This window comes from Rhineura floridana, chromosome 3 (assembly GCF_030035675.1).
Source record: "Rhineura floridana isolate rRhiFlo1 chromosome 3, rRhiFlo1.hap2, whole genome shotgun sequence".
NCBI lineage: Eukaryota > Metazoa > Chordata > Lepidosauria > Squamata > Rhineuridae > Rhineura > Rhineura floridana.
The window spans coordinates 22664016-22678290 of record NC_084482.1 but is presented as its reverse complement, the minus strand read 5'-3'; the positions used below and the strand labels follow the sequence as shown (position 1 = coordinate 22678290).

General features: G+C 40.8%; 1 protein-coding gene across 3 annotated transcripts; it reads left to right on the top strand.

Annotated features, from left to right (window-relative positions):
• The first annotated feature begins 14 nt into the window (after positions 1–14).
• HIGD1C (HIG1 hypoxia inducible domain family member 1C) lies at positions 15–12207 on the top strand. 3 transcript variants are annotated; one of them, XM_061621717.1, is made up of 5 exons: positions 15–130; positions 5209–5281; positions 7275–7384; positions 11236–11370; positions 11988–12207. In XM_061621717.1, the coding sequence occupies exons 3-5, from the start codon at positions 7291–7293 to the stop codon at positions 12050–12052; spliced, it is 294 nt and encodes a 97-aa protein (XP_061477701.1). In that variant the 5' UTR covers positions 15–130; positions 5209–5281; positions 7275–7290; the 3' UTR covers positions 12053–12207. The 3 variants fall into 3 exon arrangements, with proteins under 3 accessions (XP_061477701.1, XP_061477703.1, XP_061477702.1); XM_061621719.1 differs by having other exon boundaries at positions 15–163; XM_061621718.1 differs by lacking the exon at positions 15–130 and adding an exon at positions 163–247.
• Positions 12208–14275: the final 2068 nt, after the last annotated feature.

Sequence of the window (14275 nt, the reverse complement as noted above, 5' to 3'; positions counted from 1 at the left end):
TGGCGGTTTAGGCATGACGTTTCCGGGGAGGGGGAGCGGGAGCAGTTCGAATATTTAGTTCCCTCCCACCGTAACTTGGCTTCTCCTGGCAGATTGGCAAAAGCAGCAGAGGATGATGGGAAATCAAGGGGTGGGGCAGACTTAACCCCACATTTTTATTACGGTTGGGCGAATTGGGTTGGAGACTATGTAGAGTTGTTTGTTTACTATCTCTCGAAGGAGAGTAAAAGTTAGGGTAGGAGAGATGGTAAGGAAGGCAGTGAAGGATGATGAACACAGATATTTTTTGGAAGGGATCTGGGGATGTTGATTTGAGGAGGGATATGACCTGTGGTGGGTGTAGGATCTACACTTAATGTGAACAAAGGCTCACTAGGATTTAATCCCAGAAATTGTTTGCAGTATCATAGCTCTCAGACGTGTGATTTGATGATGGACTGTCTCTGAACATACACAGAGATCCGTCCTACTCCTCTTCATTCCACACCTGAGATTGTTGTTGTTCGTATGTGCTTTCAAGTCGAATACGACTAATGGCGACCCTATAAATCAGCAACCTCCAACAGCATCTGTCATGAACCACCCTGTTCAGATCTTGTAAATTCATGTCTGTGGCTTCCCTTATGGAATCAATCCATCTCTTCTTTGGCCTTCCTCTTTTTTGACTCCTTTCTGTTTTCCCCAGCATTATTGTCTTTTCTAGTGAATCATGGCTTCTCATTATGTGTCCGAAGTATGATAACCTCAGTTTCATCATTTTAGCTTCTAATGGTAGTTCTGGTTTAATTTGTTCTAACACCCAATTATTTGTCTTTTTTGCAGTCCATGGTATCTGCAAAGCTCTACTCCAACACCACATTTGAAATGAGTTGATTTTTCTCCTATCTGCCTTTTTCACTGTCCAACTTTCACATCCCATACATAGAGATTGGGAATACCATGGTCTGAATGATCCTGAATTTAGTGTTCAGTGATACATCTTTACATTTGAGGACCTTTTCTAATTCTCTCACAGTTGCCCTCCCTAGTCCTAGCCGCCTTCTGATTTCTTGACTATTGTCTCCATTTTGGACTTTAAAGTTACATAAATATTCTGTTGTCATTACTTTAGTCTTTTTGACGTCCTGCTTTTGTGCTTTCCTCTTGAACTTTCATCAGTATTCATTTCAAATTGTTACTGGTTTCTGTTAGGAGTATGGTATCGTCTGCATATCTTAAATTATTGATATTTCTCCCTCCAATATTCACACCTTCATCTTGGTCCAATCCTGCTTTCCGTATGATATGTACTGCGAATAGATTAAATAGGGTGATAAAATACACCCCTATCTCACACCCTTTCCAATTGGGAACCAATCGGTTTTTCCATATTCTGTCCTTAGAGTAGCCTTACAGTAGTCCAGAGAATAGGTTGCCCATCAGGACAATTGGATGCTGTGGCACCCCCATTTCTTTCAAAGCATTCCATAGTTTTTCATGATCTACACAGTCAAAGGCTTTGCTGCAATCTATCAAGTACAGGGTGATTTTCTTCTGAAATTCCTTGGTCCGTTTCATTATCCAACGTATGCTTGCGATATGATCTCTTGAACCTCTTCCCTTTCTAAATCCAGCTTGGACATCTGCTATTTCTCGCTCCATATATGGTAAGAGCCTTTGTTGTAGAATCTTGAGCATTACTTTACTTGCATGGGATATTAAGGCAATAGTTCAATAATTACTGCATTCCCTGGGATCCCCTTTCTTTAGAATTGGGATGTATATGGAACGTTTTCCATATTTGTTGACAAATTTTTGTCAAAATGTGGACAGATTCAGTCTCAGTAGCGTGTAGCAACTCTATTGATATGCCATCTATGCCTGGTGATTTGTTTCTTCCAAGTATTTTAAGAGCAGCTCTCACCTCACATTCTAAAATTTCTGGTTCTTCATCATACGGTTCCTCCGTGAATGAATCTGTCATCCTGGCATCTCCTTTATAGAGTTCTTCAGTGTATTGCTTCCATCTTCCTTTTATTTCATCTTGGTTAGTCAGTGTGTTCCCCTGTTGATTATTCAACATTCCTACTCGTGGTTTAAATTTCCCTTCTGACTGTGTTTCTATCTCCTTTTGCTTTTGCTTTCCTTCTCTCTTTAACCATTTTAAGAGTTTCTTCAGTCATCCACTGATGTCTTTCTCTCTTTTTAACTAGAGGTATTGTCTTTTTGCCTTCTTCCCTGATAATCTCTCTCTGACTTCAACCCATAATTCTTCTGGTTCTCTATCAACTAAGTTTAAAGCCTAAAATCTGTTCCTTATTTGATCTTTATATTCTGGCATTATGATTGCTTTTCTTTTTCTTCTTTAGCTTTACTCTGATTTTCGATATTACTAGTTCATGATCTGTACCGCAGTTTGCTCCTGGTCTTGTTTTCACAGAAAGTATAGAACTTCTCCATCTTCTGCTACCAATTATATAATCAATTTGATTCCTATATTGACCATTTGGTGATGTCCACGTGTACAGTCGTCTTTTCGGTTACTCAAAAAATGTGTTTGCAAGAAACAAATTATTGGCTTCTCAGAACTCAAAAAGTTGTTCTACTGCTTCATTTCTATCTTTTAAGGCCCATTTTCCCATAGTTTTTAGTTCTTCTCTGTTCCCTGCTTCTGCATTTCAGACCCCCATGATTATCAGCACATCTTGTTTTAGTGTGTGATCAATTTCTTCCTGTACTTCTGCGATCTCTCCAATTCCTCTTCTTCTGTGTTTGCCGTTGGAGTGTAGACTTGGATGATGGTTATATTGATAGGCTTATGTGACGCCCTTCCCTGGCTCTCCCTGTCAGGTTCCTACCTGCGCGTGGCTACTGCCTGTCACTAGGCACCACCAGGGACTCCACCAGTCCGGACTGTCCTTTTTTATTGTTTCTCTCCCCGCTCTTGCACAGATCTCAACAGATCCCCCTGCTAGGCAACCACCAGTCACGTCCTAATACTAGTATTCCCAGAGACTCTGAATACTGGTATTGTTATTCTCTTCACCGCTGCCACCATTTGTTACAGTTCCCCTTCAGCCTTGGTCATTACCTTACCCTCCCTTCTGGTCTGTGAAACCCCAGCCAAGGATCAGGCCTTTGGTAAACCAAATTAAGTATTTATTAAAGATAACAAAGCTAACAAGATTAACAAGATTTCTTCTTAAGGCACATAAGCATATGGTTTTACTCAATACTAATCCGAACTCCACCCCCCTCCTTCTCCACTCTCTCCTGGCAAACAACTCTCTAAACCCCACCAAGCAACCCACTCAGTTTCACCTCATCCACCACCACCACACAGATTCCACTGTCTCTCTTCCTTTTATACGTTCAGCCATTTTAAACACTCAGCCAATCATCTAGCATTCTACTGCCCATTCACTCCCCCTCCTCTTTCACTCCACTTACCATGTATCTTCTAAACAACCAACACTTACCATATATACATTAATATAGGAACATCACAGCTTACCTTTTAATCTCATTGATATCACTCGCTCAGACTCGCTCAGCTCTTAATTGCTTTCGTTACATCACTTTGCACTATTAAAGCAACCCCGTTTCTTCTTAATTTCTCATTTCCTGTATAAAATATTTTGTAACTGCCTGATTGAAAATGTCCCATTCGTATTCACTTTAATTCACTCATGCCAAGTATTTTAATGTTGATGCATTCCATTTCTTTCTTGACAATTTCTAACTTTCCCTGGTGCATGCTTCTCACATTCCATGTTCTGTTGTGCACATCGTACAACTCTGGACTCTCCTTTCGCATCTGTGCGCATCAGCCTCTGGGCTTCCTTTGGGCTTTGACCCAGTGGTGTCATTAGTCACAGCGCTACTTGTACTTTGTTCTTCCCCAGTAGCTTGCTGAGTGCCATTACCTGGGGGTCTCATCTTCCAGCACTATCTCGTGGTGCATTTTGGATTCTCTGTTCATAGGATTTTCATGGTAAGAAGTATTCAGAGGTGGTTTACCATTGCATCTTGGTCTGGTGTCTCAGCTTTGACCATTCTGCCTTGGGTGCCCCTGCTAGGAGTCTAGCCTCTTGCTCTAGACTCCTGATGGTATTGCTCTCAACTTCTTCAACACTCTCAAACGCCTCACCACTTTAAGGTGTGCACCCTAGAGGAGGTCTTCTGTGTACAACTGTATAATGTTTGCTATACCTGTCCACATTTTGTGGATGGGACCATAGCAATGAATGTGGTCATGTGGTATGTTAATTACTTGGGTAGTTTTCTCCCAAACAAGTGTTTCCTCAAGGTCTTTCTTCTGGAATAACCATCTTACTTAGTATACATTCATATAAGAACAAAATGGAGACGTTACCCTAGGATAAAAGTGATGATTTGGGCAAGTAGGTGTCCTGAGATCAATATTCTTGTGTTTGCATATTCATTTATGCAAAGTATTTTACTAATTTAGAATGACTGTTCCTCTATATTCTCATCCCCCGTGAACATTAATTAGAGATGCTTAAACACTGGTATCACAATACAGGAGACAGTAACTTCAAAGTGCTCAGAAGCACAAGAACTCATTCATTTGATTAGATTGTGGGATTTGTAAGAGTAACAGCATAGCATGTTTATGATATTGTACAAACAGAAAAGTAAGAATGTGGTATCTTGTAATAGTAATAATTGTAAGGATTATGGTGCCAGAGAGACCATTATAAAACTAATGAAATTGGGGGAAATTGTTAATTTCCACGATATGCAGAAAAAGTTGATAAGGCACAGGACTACCCAGACTCCAGGTGTTTTGACTGGTGTTTTTAAATTATAGTGCTATTTATTTAGCTGAGAATTTTTAACCTGGAGAATAATAAAAAGATTAGTGTGTAAGCTTTAAAAGCTTACACATTGCTTCAGTTATAAGCAGTTCCGATAAAACATTGCATCTTGCAATCTGAGAAAGTTACTAATGTTTTCCTCATAGTAAAATTAAAACCAGAAATAATTTGAATCAATATGATTATCTACATCCTGCATAAAGATTACTTCTGTTCATTAAACCTATGACAGTAGATATTTTCCGCTGTTGTACTTGTTTCTAGGAAAAATTGTGAAATTAATAAATCTTACAGAACATGGGGGCAAGAACTGTATTGGAACAGAGTTTTATCACATGTTGCCATCAAATGATCTATAATTGTATTTGTCTCTCATCACTGGCATTAGCCTCAGCCGGCTACACAAGATCATCTCCCTGAAACCGCAGAGTAGATGGACAATTAATGCTTCAGTAGCAAAGGTAACAACTTCAATTCTTTTTTATTTTTCACATTTCTGATAAAACCCAAGATAGATTGCTGTAAAAAGAGTGACATCCAGGGCATAAGTTAAAAATATGGGAAGTCCTCAGAGCACCCAGTTTAACTGGGTCCTATTTGCATAATGCATTCATTTAAAAAAGAAGATAGAGGGCGTAGCTATTGAAGTGTTATATCTTCATGTAGATTTGAAGTACATTAGATTTCTCTATATTTTTATGCCTTCTTTTCCCTCAGCTCTTGGATAAGATGAGACTAAAGGAACGAAAATAACTCCAGAGAAGGGCAATAGAGTAGAACCCGGAAAAGGCAAATAAATCTTAAGGAGCTCAGCGTATTTTGTTTAGATTATGGAAACTGAAAGATCATAATGAAAAGTCTCACTTGAGAAAAAGCTTCTGAGTAATGGTTGCTCTTGCACCTTGCAGAAAAGGCATAAAGAGCTGGCAGGGAATCAAAGCTTAATTCAGTCTTAAGAACAAACCTTACAGTAAGGGTGGTTTAACTAGTGAGACTGCTTTTCAAGCGGAGTCTATAAAGCCATCATGTTGGGTTGCCTTTACATGGAGATTGGGCAACTATTTTGTATGGTTATACAGAGTGTTGCATATGTCAGTATACAGTGTATATAAAATTATTAGCTGGTGGGTTGCGAGAAGAGATTCAGTGAGATGTAGTGTTTAGCGTTGCCACATAGGAAGATCCAGGTTCAAATCCCCTCTGAGCGATGAAGGTTACTTGGCGATTGTGGTCAAGGATCTCTCTCTTAGCCAGATCTATTTTGCAGGATTATTGTGAGAATAACCAGGGATGGTGGTAGTCTTGTGACTTCCTCAGCGGAAGCATAGCATAAACATGTAACAAAAAGAACAGATAAACTATTTATGACATATTTATAAATATTATCCATTTTGCTGTCAATCAACTGGCTTTCATTAAAAAAAATCTAAGAGCCAATTTAGATGTAGAAAACATTTAAGAGGTTGTTGATGTAATAATGTGTATTGCTGTTTTGTGTGTGTAATTTTAGTTTATTCTTTATAGTCCAAATTATCCACAAACTAGTGATACTAATATTAAAACAATCCGTGCTGATAAATATTACACGTTGCAATCTTATTCATTCATGCAATTTCTGCACCAACATACATCCAAATAAGACCTACATAGAGTGACTGACAGGTTATTTAGTTCACTCATATAAGTTAAGATAAGAGAGGCACAGAAGAAAAAAGAGAAAGGGGGGAAATAATCAGAAAGTTTATTATCAGATTTTTCCTAAAATAGCATGCAGCTGAATTTCATCCTGTACCTTATCATTCCAGTAGTGGATGAATAAGCTCTGTATAAATAAATAATTTTGTTGTCTAACCTCTCCGGTTCTTACATATTGGTGTGCTTGACCCTATTAGCCAGATCCCTAGTTCTTAAGAATCAATCCTCAGAAGATGGCAGGTTAACCTTTTTTCAATTTATAATTAATAGGTGATAGAGCAGGTGTTAGTAAATATATGGTCAGTTCCCTAGATATATATGTTCTAAGTGCTAATAAAGTGGTTTTATATTTCTTACATGCATGCATAAATGGGCCATGTGTCCCTCTCATGACCTCATCCTGAACAGTAACATCCTCATTCCAAATACACATCTCAGTGCCCTCTTGCAGATAGGTTAAACAGTTCATTGTCTGAGAACAATTCAGTAACAAAATAGCACCAGGGATCCAGCACAGGTCAGAGTGCATGGAGAGAAACTGGTTGTTGTGAGCAATACGCAGCCCCTTTTGCCTACTGAATGAAATGCTACTACAGTAGATAGCTCAGGAAAAGTTTTATCTGAAAGAAGATGGACCACAGCCAACCCTTCAGTATGTCTCTTTTCAGGAACCATAACCAGAACATTTGTAATTGGTAATCTGTGCTACTTTCCCAAGATATGTTCTTATTTCTCAGTGCTTTTTGTTTTCCTTTTTAGTTTTTAGACGTGAGAAATGTCTTCTGATGAGCCCTGGCTTCCAGCAGAAGATGACAGTCAAGTATTGAAACTAGCTAGAAAATCCAGGGATGCTCCCTTTGTCCCCATAGGTGAGCTGATCCCTTAAGCACTCAAGAGTCAATGTGGTACAGCGGCTAGAGAGTGTTCAACTTGCTGCTGGGTAAACCTGGGTTTGAATTCCCGCTCAGGATTTTGGCTCACTGGGTGATTTGGGCTAATCACACACAGATCCAGCCTAATTTACTTCACAGGCTTGTTCTACGGATATAATGGGGTAATAACCTCACGAATGTTACCCTGAGCTCTTTGGAAAAGGTGGGGGGATATAACTGAGAAATAAATAAAAAAGAAGTGGCGGTCAGGCTTAGGGCTATGACTTCAGATGCTGTGGTGCCAAGAATAATGATGTGCCTAAGAGTGACATGGAAACAGTTGCTCCAATCAAACAACTAATCCCGTATGCTGTATCTGGTCCCTATATCTGCTGAGTTGCTGGCTTTTTAATTCTTGCTGTGTTTGGCAATGTTATTTTGTATTAGTGCTTTATGTTTGGACATTCTTGCTGGTCTTGAGGGTCATTTGATGGAAAGGTGGGATCTGTTGTTTTTAAATAAATGTGCATAAATGGATTTCTGCCTGTTCTGCTGGATCAGATGTATAGACTGGCCTGCTGTACTTAGGCAAGAGAAGAGTCCACATGTGAGAACAGAGTGGCACAGGTAGAATCCCATTGATTACCCCACAAGGATGTCCAGGTTTGTGTGTGAAGCACTGTGTGTTTACAGTCACTTTGGTTGCATAGCTCTCTGCTGCGTTAATGGCTTGTGACTCAAGGCCGGTATTTAGTGAGCAATTTTCTTTATTCCTTTTCTCAAAAGTAACATGTATTCAAAACAAGGCTGGGAAACCTTTGGCATCTCCAGACGTTGTTAGACTCCCATCAGCCCTAGCAAGCATGACCAGTGGTCAGGTACAATGGGAGTTGTAGTCCAACAACATCTGGAGAGTCACAGTTTCCTCAGCCCTGATTAGAATCATGACATGTCACTGTCTTTCCCACCCTGCTCCCCTGAATAAATATGGATCTATGGTTCACTGTTAGCAAAGCACTGGGAAATTTCACACAACAGTAGTTGTGCTTTGTTTCCTGTGTTACAATGCTCTGACTAGCCAAGCAAGCCAAGTAAAGACTCAACACTGGTGTTTTTGCAGGAGGACTTTTACTTTGGTCTTAGGCAGGAGAGGTTAGCCTGTGGAACTCCAGATATTGTTGAACTTCAGCTCCTGTCAGCCCTAGCCAGCATGATTAACAGTCAGGAATTATGGAAACTGTGGTCCAACTGCATCCAGAGAACCACAAGTTCCAAATCTCGGATCTCAGGATTCAGGACTTGGAACATGAGGCAACTATGTTGCAGCCTACAATTCCTTTACATACCAATTCTGGTTTGTACCCTAAGCCAGGACTGGCCAACTGGTTGCCAGTGGGCCAGATCCAGCTTCTGAAGCTAGTGGACCCTGATGACTCTAACAAATTTCTATCATGATGTGCATAAAAATTGTTGTACATGGTTTTACTTGTAAGTAAAAGCAGCAACCAATTTTCTGTGGTTTTTTTATATGAACTTTATTGTATTGCTGTTTCATATGACAGTCAGTCATATACTTTATTGCATCAATTATGGTTTGTTACTTCCCTTGGGCAAAGATTTACATTCAGAAATGAGAGACATTTAAAAGACCAGAATTACATACAGTTATCTTCCTCCTTATATTTTTTTCTAAGACTGTCAGCAGTTTTAGCAAACAGATCAGTTCTGTATCTTACATACACATCTATGTTTGCAAGAAAATAGCACATTTTCTGTACCTCTATAAAGTATGGTAGGCAAAATTGTGATATCTTGGATAGCTTTCTCTCTTGATACTTTGTGAAGAAGGCAATGAAACAATAAAGTATCTCGTGCTTTCAAGAAAGGCAGAGGGCCATCATTAATCAACCTCTTGATGTAATCTGTTTGGCCCCTAACCCCCCCCCCCAACTTTATACCTCTGAAGCCCTTACTTGTAGGTGATGCTAAATTTATAATAAATAAATCCATGGGGAGGTCAGATTGTTGCATTCCTCAGAATGGAATCTGGAGAACAGAGTGATCCTTGAGAGTATAGAAATTGGACAGTCCTGGCATAAAATACAGGCAAGAAATGTGTTATATTTCCATATCCACCCATAATGCTACCTTTTTAGAAAAATCAGTATATTTTAAACAGACAAGTGAATAACATTTTCTTTTTGCTATTAGGATTTCCTTTTTTTTTTAAGTGCCCACATTGGGAGAGGTAAGCAGAAGCCTTGCAAACTGTCACAGTGTCACTCATCAACCTTCATTAGTCTTCCTTCCCATTTATCGGTTCCAGCAGAACTGCATCAGACCAGGAGCCATTTCAGAATTTAAAGTGATTTGTACATGCAAAGCCCACGAACACAGGCTAATTTGTATGCACTGTTGTCAATTAAGCTGGCTGCAAGGACACTGCTTGCCTCCCACAGACCATGTTTGCAGTCAAAAGATAAAAAAGAAATGTTGTTATATTGAATTTATGCATCAAACAAGAAGAAACAGAAAGGCAATTTCCCACCACCTGACTAATCTTCCAGGAGCAAAGTGTTTGAGAGAGAAAGCTTAACGCATCTGGATATCACTTCAGAGCAAGATATTTTTTGGATTCAGTGAGAGTTGTTATGGTTACAGCGAATGGCTCTGGAAGTTGAAACTGTAGCCTTCACCCCAGAAAATGAAACATCCTGTTGAGACAAAATGAGCTGGTGCTTACCAATTACTGCTTTAAACAACATTTTGATTCAGAAGGGGGAGTGGTCTATTTTCAAAATTTGTACACTTCGCAAGTTTTTAGTGAAGGCAAACTGACAGCACAATCCTATATGTGTCTACTCAAAAGCAAGTCCTACTGAGTTCAGTGGGGCTTACTCCCAGGAAACTGGTGTAGGATTGCAGCTTGGAGTTGGGAGGCTCTGTGGCCAGCATTATCATTCCGCATGTGAGAACTGGAAAGGATCTAGAGGCCAACAAGTTCAACCCAGACGACAAGGTTGGAACGCCTGCAGGTCAGTCTGTGCAATGCAGTCCACTAAGTGCCGTAAGCAGAGAGCAAATCCACTGTGACCAGGTATCTGTAGAGCAAATAGTTCCAGATGACTAGTAATAATAATAATAATAATATCTAATTTGTGTGTCGCCTATCTGGCAGATAGCCACTCTAGGCGACGTACATTAAAATGGGATAAAATACAATAGTATCAAATGCAGTCACATTAATCTCAATAAATAAAATACTGGACAGTCATCAGTACATTTATAAAAACATTTACATATACAGCATATAATAGGAAGTGAGTCAAGCCTTGAGCTACCAAGAAAGACGGATGTGATGGTGGTGGTGAGTACAAAGGGCACTAGCCTGTGTGTTCTGGCAGAACATTCTGTCCTGGATCCTGACAGGTCAGTCAGTCAAGTAGAAGGAAGCAATATCCATATGCTGATCAGTCCGCTGTCTGTGGAGCTCTCCACTAGTGGTACCAAATATTAAAAAATAATGTAAAAACCCAAATGTGGCTCCAACCACGGTTTTAGATGGCTTTAAAGAGAAATAAAGAGTTTTCTGGGTGAACAGGCTGATGAACAGCTGTTAGGCAGGTTAGCTGAATGGGAGCTCCATGTTCAGAGGCAATATACTTCTCAATAGCAGGTGTTGTGGGACCAACAGTGGGAGGGGGTGCTGTTGGCTTTACGTCCTGCTTGCGTACTTTCCAAAGGCATCTGGCTGGTCACTGATTGGAACAGAATGGAACCTTGGCCTGATCCAGCCACACAATTCCTATGTTCGATACTGAAGCTAACTCCTCTCTTTTCATGTACAGGGCTGGCAGGCTGCTTTGCTGTGGTAGGTTATGGTCTTTACAAGCTAAAACATAGAGGGACTCAAAAAATGTCGGTCCACCTCATCCACACGAGAGTTGCAGCACAAGGCTTTGTTGTAGGTGCAATAACAATAGGTAAGATAACGTGTTGTGATCAGTGGCCTTTTAAAATACAACACTGTTGTTAAGTAATCTGCCAAAAACCCCTTCTGGCTTCTTTGCACCCTGTAGTACAGAGGTGGGGAACCTCCATCCCATAGGCCAATCTTGGCTCACTAAGGGGTTCGATTTGGTCTGTGAAGCCCCCAAACCATGCCCACCTGTCAATCAAGTTGACAGGGTTGAATCATGCTGTTTGTTGCTTTGCCAGTGGTGAAGCAAACCCCTGCCAAGTACAGACTGAAGACTTTGCCTATTCCTGAGGGCAGCATGCTGGTGAAGCAGACCTCTTCCCACCCCTGCGGTTGTCAAGATGTCAAATGATTGACAGGTGTATGGCCCTAGGCATCTGTCAAAGTTGGCCCACACTGGGGGGAGACAAAGGCCTGGACTGCAGGGCCAAAAAGGACCCCCCCCCCAAATGGGTTGACAGGCACCACTATACTTTTTAAAATTGAAAGTCCTAATTTTTTGTTGTCAAGTCATTAGTGGGCAACAATTCAATTTACCTGCACTATGTGACTTAGTGTAATACCTTCTGGATGATACTGAAGCAGCCGTTGATAACAAACATACTTGCTTTCTTTTGTTAGGTGTTCTATATTCTATGTATACCGATTATATGAAACACTCGAGCCGCAGTGGACCGAACAAATGATCAGCGTCAAAGAAGCAAAGAGAAAGAAGAGCAAAGCATTTGATTCAGCTTTATTTTAGAATAACTTTTATGTATGAGTATTGAAGAATGTATTCCAAGCATACCACTGGGATTCCTTGCTATTTATTAAAACAGCTGCTATATGCTGAAGCCAAGCATCGGCCTTATATCTGCATTTGGTATCCAAGTGTGACTCACCTGGGGAGCTTTTTGATGCTTCTAGCCAAACATTACTTCTCAAAGTTCAGGGTTCTTCCAGGCTTATTGAAACACAAGCAGCCAAGCCCATTAACAGAATCTTACCCTGGCTAATTTGTATTCAGTGTAGTGCTAAGTCGGTGCTTCTGTCAGCACAAGGATTTCTCCTTGTGCAGTGGAGTGTTCTCCTCCCCTTGCTTTGTTCTGTGGGTTCCCCTAGCCTGCTGGAGCAGATTTGGGGATAGTGCGGAGAGAGAAGGGAGTCCTGTTGTGCTAGTGCTAATCTTTGGGATAGGGCAATTATTTGGCTGAATACCACCCTCAAGAAGCTGCCCGGTACTTGAAGCAGACTGTTGGTCTATCTTTCTAGTCTATATGCTGGCAACAGCTCTCCAAGGCCTTGGTTAGTGGTCTCTCTGCTACCCGAGTCCTTTTTGAAGATTAGGAACTGAACGTGGGACTTTGTGTATGCTCTGCCACTGAGTTAAGAGTCCTTCCCCAACATCCAGATCGGTGCACACACACACACAAAAACAGAATAAAGTCCACCCCACATTTTTAGGGCGTACGCATCTACATGTAAAGTAAGTGGGGCAAATATTTGTTGGCAAACATGTAACATGCAGGTGGCCATTTCAAGGAGCTGGGATCATCCTGGTTGCATACACAATGGCAAACCCAGGTAACGTTGGTGCAATTAAACACAATCTGAGCTCATTCTAGCTGCCCCAATATCCTGGAGCAGCTTGATCATCTGTACCATCCTGCTAAGTGATAAGGATTCCAGTGCATATCCGATAATAGGGTGTGGTAAAATATGTAGCAGAGTTTGTGGGGGGAAATGGTCACCTGTATGAGTGGAAGAGTTTTCCCCCATTACCTACTCTAGCATTTAAATTAGGGTTCCAAATTTGCAGCTTCCATTCTGTTCCATCATCACCCACCATCGCCAGCAGATCCCAGGGCGGGTAATAAAGCAGCTTCAGTTGAATTATTTAGCTTCCACTTCACACCCATACTGTAATATCTCATTGCATCCTTTCCCCCCACCCAATAATGTTGATAGATGGTCACAAAACAGAAATTAGAATGGATCTTTAAGCGGCCCACAGGTATACAATTACTTAATGCATTCAAGTCATTCCTTTTTCCAGATTAGAAACCAGAAAAGAAGTGCATAGTTGACATATTTATTTGAAAATCTGGACCTTTATTGAAATGAAAATCAAATAATGACTAGTACATTGAAAATAATTTAGTGCCAAATATAAAACAAGTATTGCAAATGCCAGTTGCTGGGAAACACAAGCAGGGCAAGTGCTGTTGAACTTGGGTCCTCTGTGTGGCTTCCCATAGGCATCTGGCTGAGAAGAGGATGCTGGACTAGATGGGCTTTGGTCTGATACAGCAGGGCTTGTCTGAACATCAGAATGGTTTTGTAACAGTATTGCATGCAGCAGAACACCTGACCCCATTCAGCAGAAACAGCCCTTTGTCTTGTAACACAATTGCAAACATTTCGTGCATCCTGGATTGAAGATATATGCAACATTTTTAGAGCAGTGGGACTGCCTGGGAAGCATTATCACCACGTTCAGTTCAAACACACCTATTTTGGCTAAGGTCAGTAAGATGCTCTTTTCTTGTGACCAAGTCTGAGCACGTGAGTGTGGTGTGCTGCTTGACGCACCTACACCATCCAGTCTAAGGTAGAAGGCAAAGCAGCAGCAACAGCTTTGGAGCCTGACCCTAGGCATGTTTACTTGGAAACAAGTCCCACTGAGTTCAATGGGGCTTACTAAATATGCATCGAATTCAAGCCTTAGACTGTTTGTAGTAAGTCAAATCTCTAGGTTGGTTGCAGAATGGGTGAGTGCCATTATGCAACCCAAAAGTGCAACTTGTAGAGCAAAGGGGCTATTAGTATGCTTGTGTCTCTAGTGTTTCAAGAGCTATGCCGGTACCAAGTTGTCTCATATCACACAGCATGTCTAGACAACCCTAATATATGGGACCAACTTTGCA

Excerpts from the sequence above, each read along its gene's own strand:
- HIGD1C (XM_061621717.1), top strand. The coding sequence starts at position 7,291 with ATGTCTTCTGATGAGCCCTGGCTTCCAGCAGAAGATGACAGTCAAGTA. Across the intron at positions 7,385-11,235 it reads TGCTCCCTTTGTCCCCATAG|GGCTGGCAGGCTGCTTTGCT; the intron begins GTGAGCTGATCC and ends TTTCATGTACAG. Across the intron at positions 11,371-11,987 it reads TGTAGGTGCAATAACAATAG|GTGTTCTATATTCTATGTAT; the intron begins GTAAGATAACGT and ends TTCTTTTGTTAG.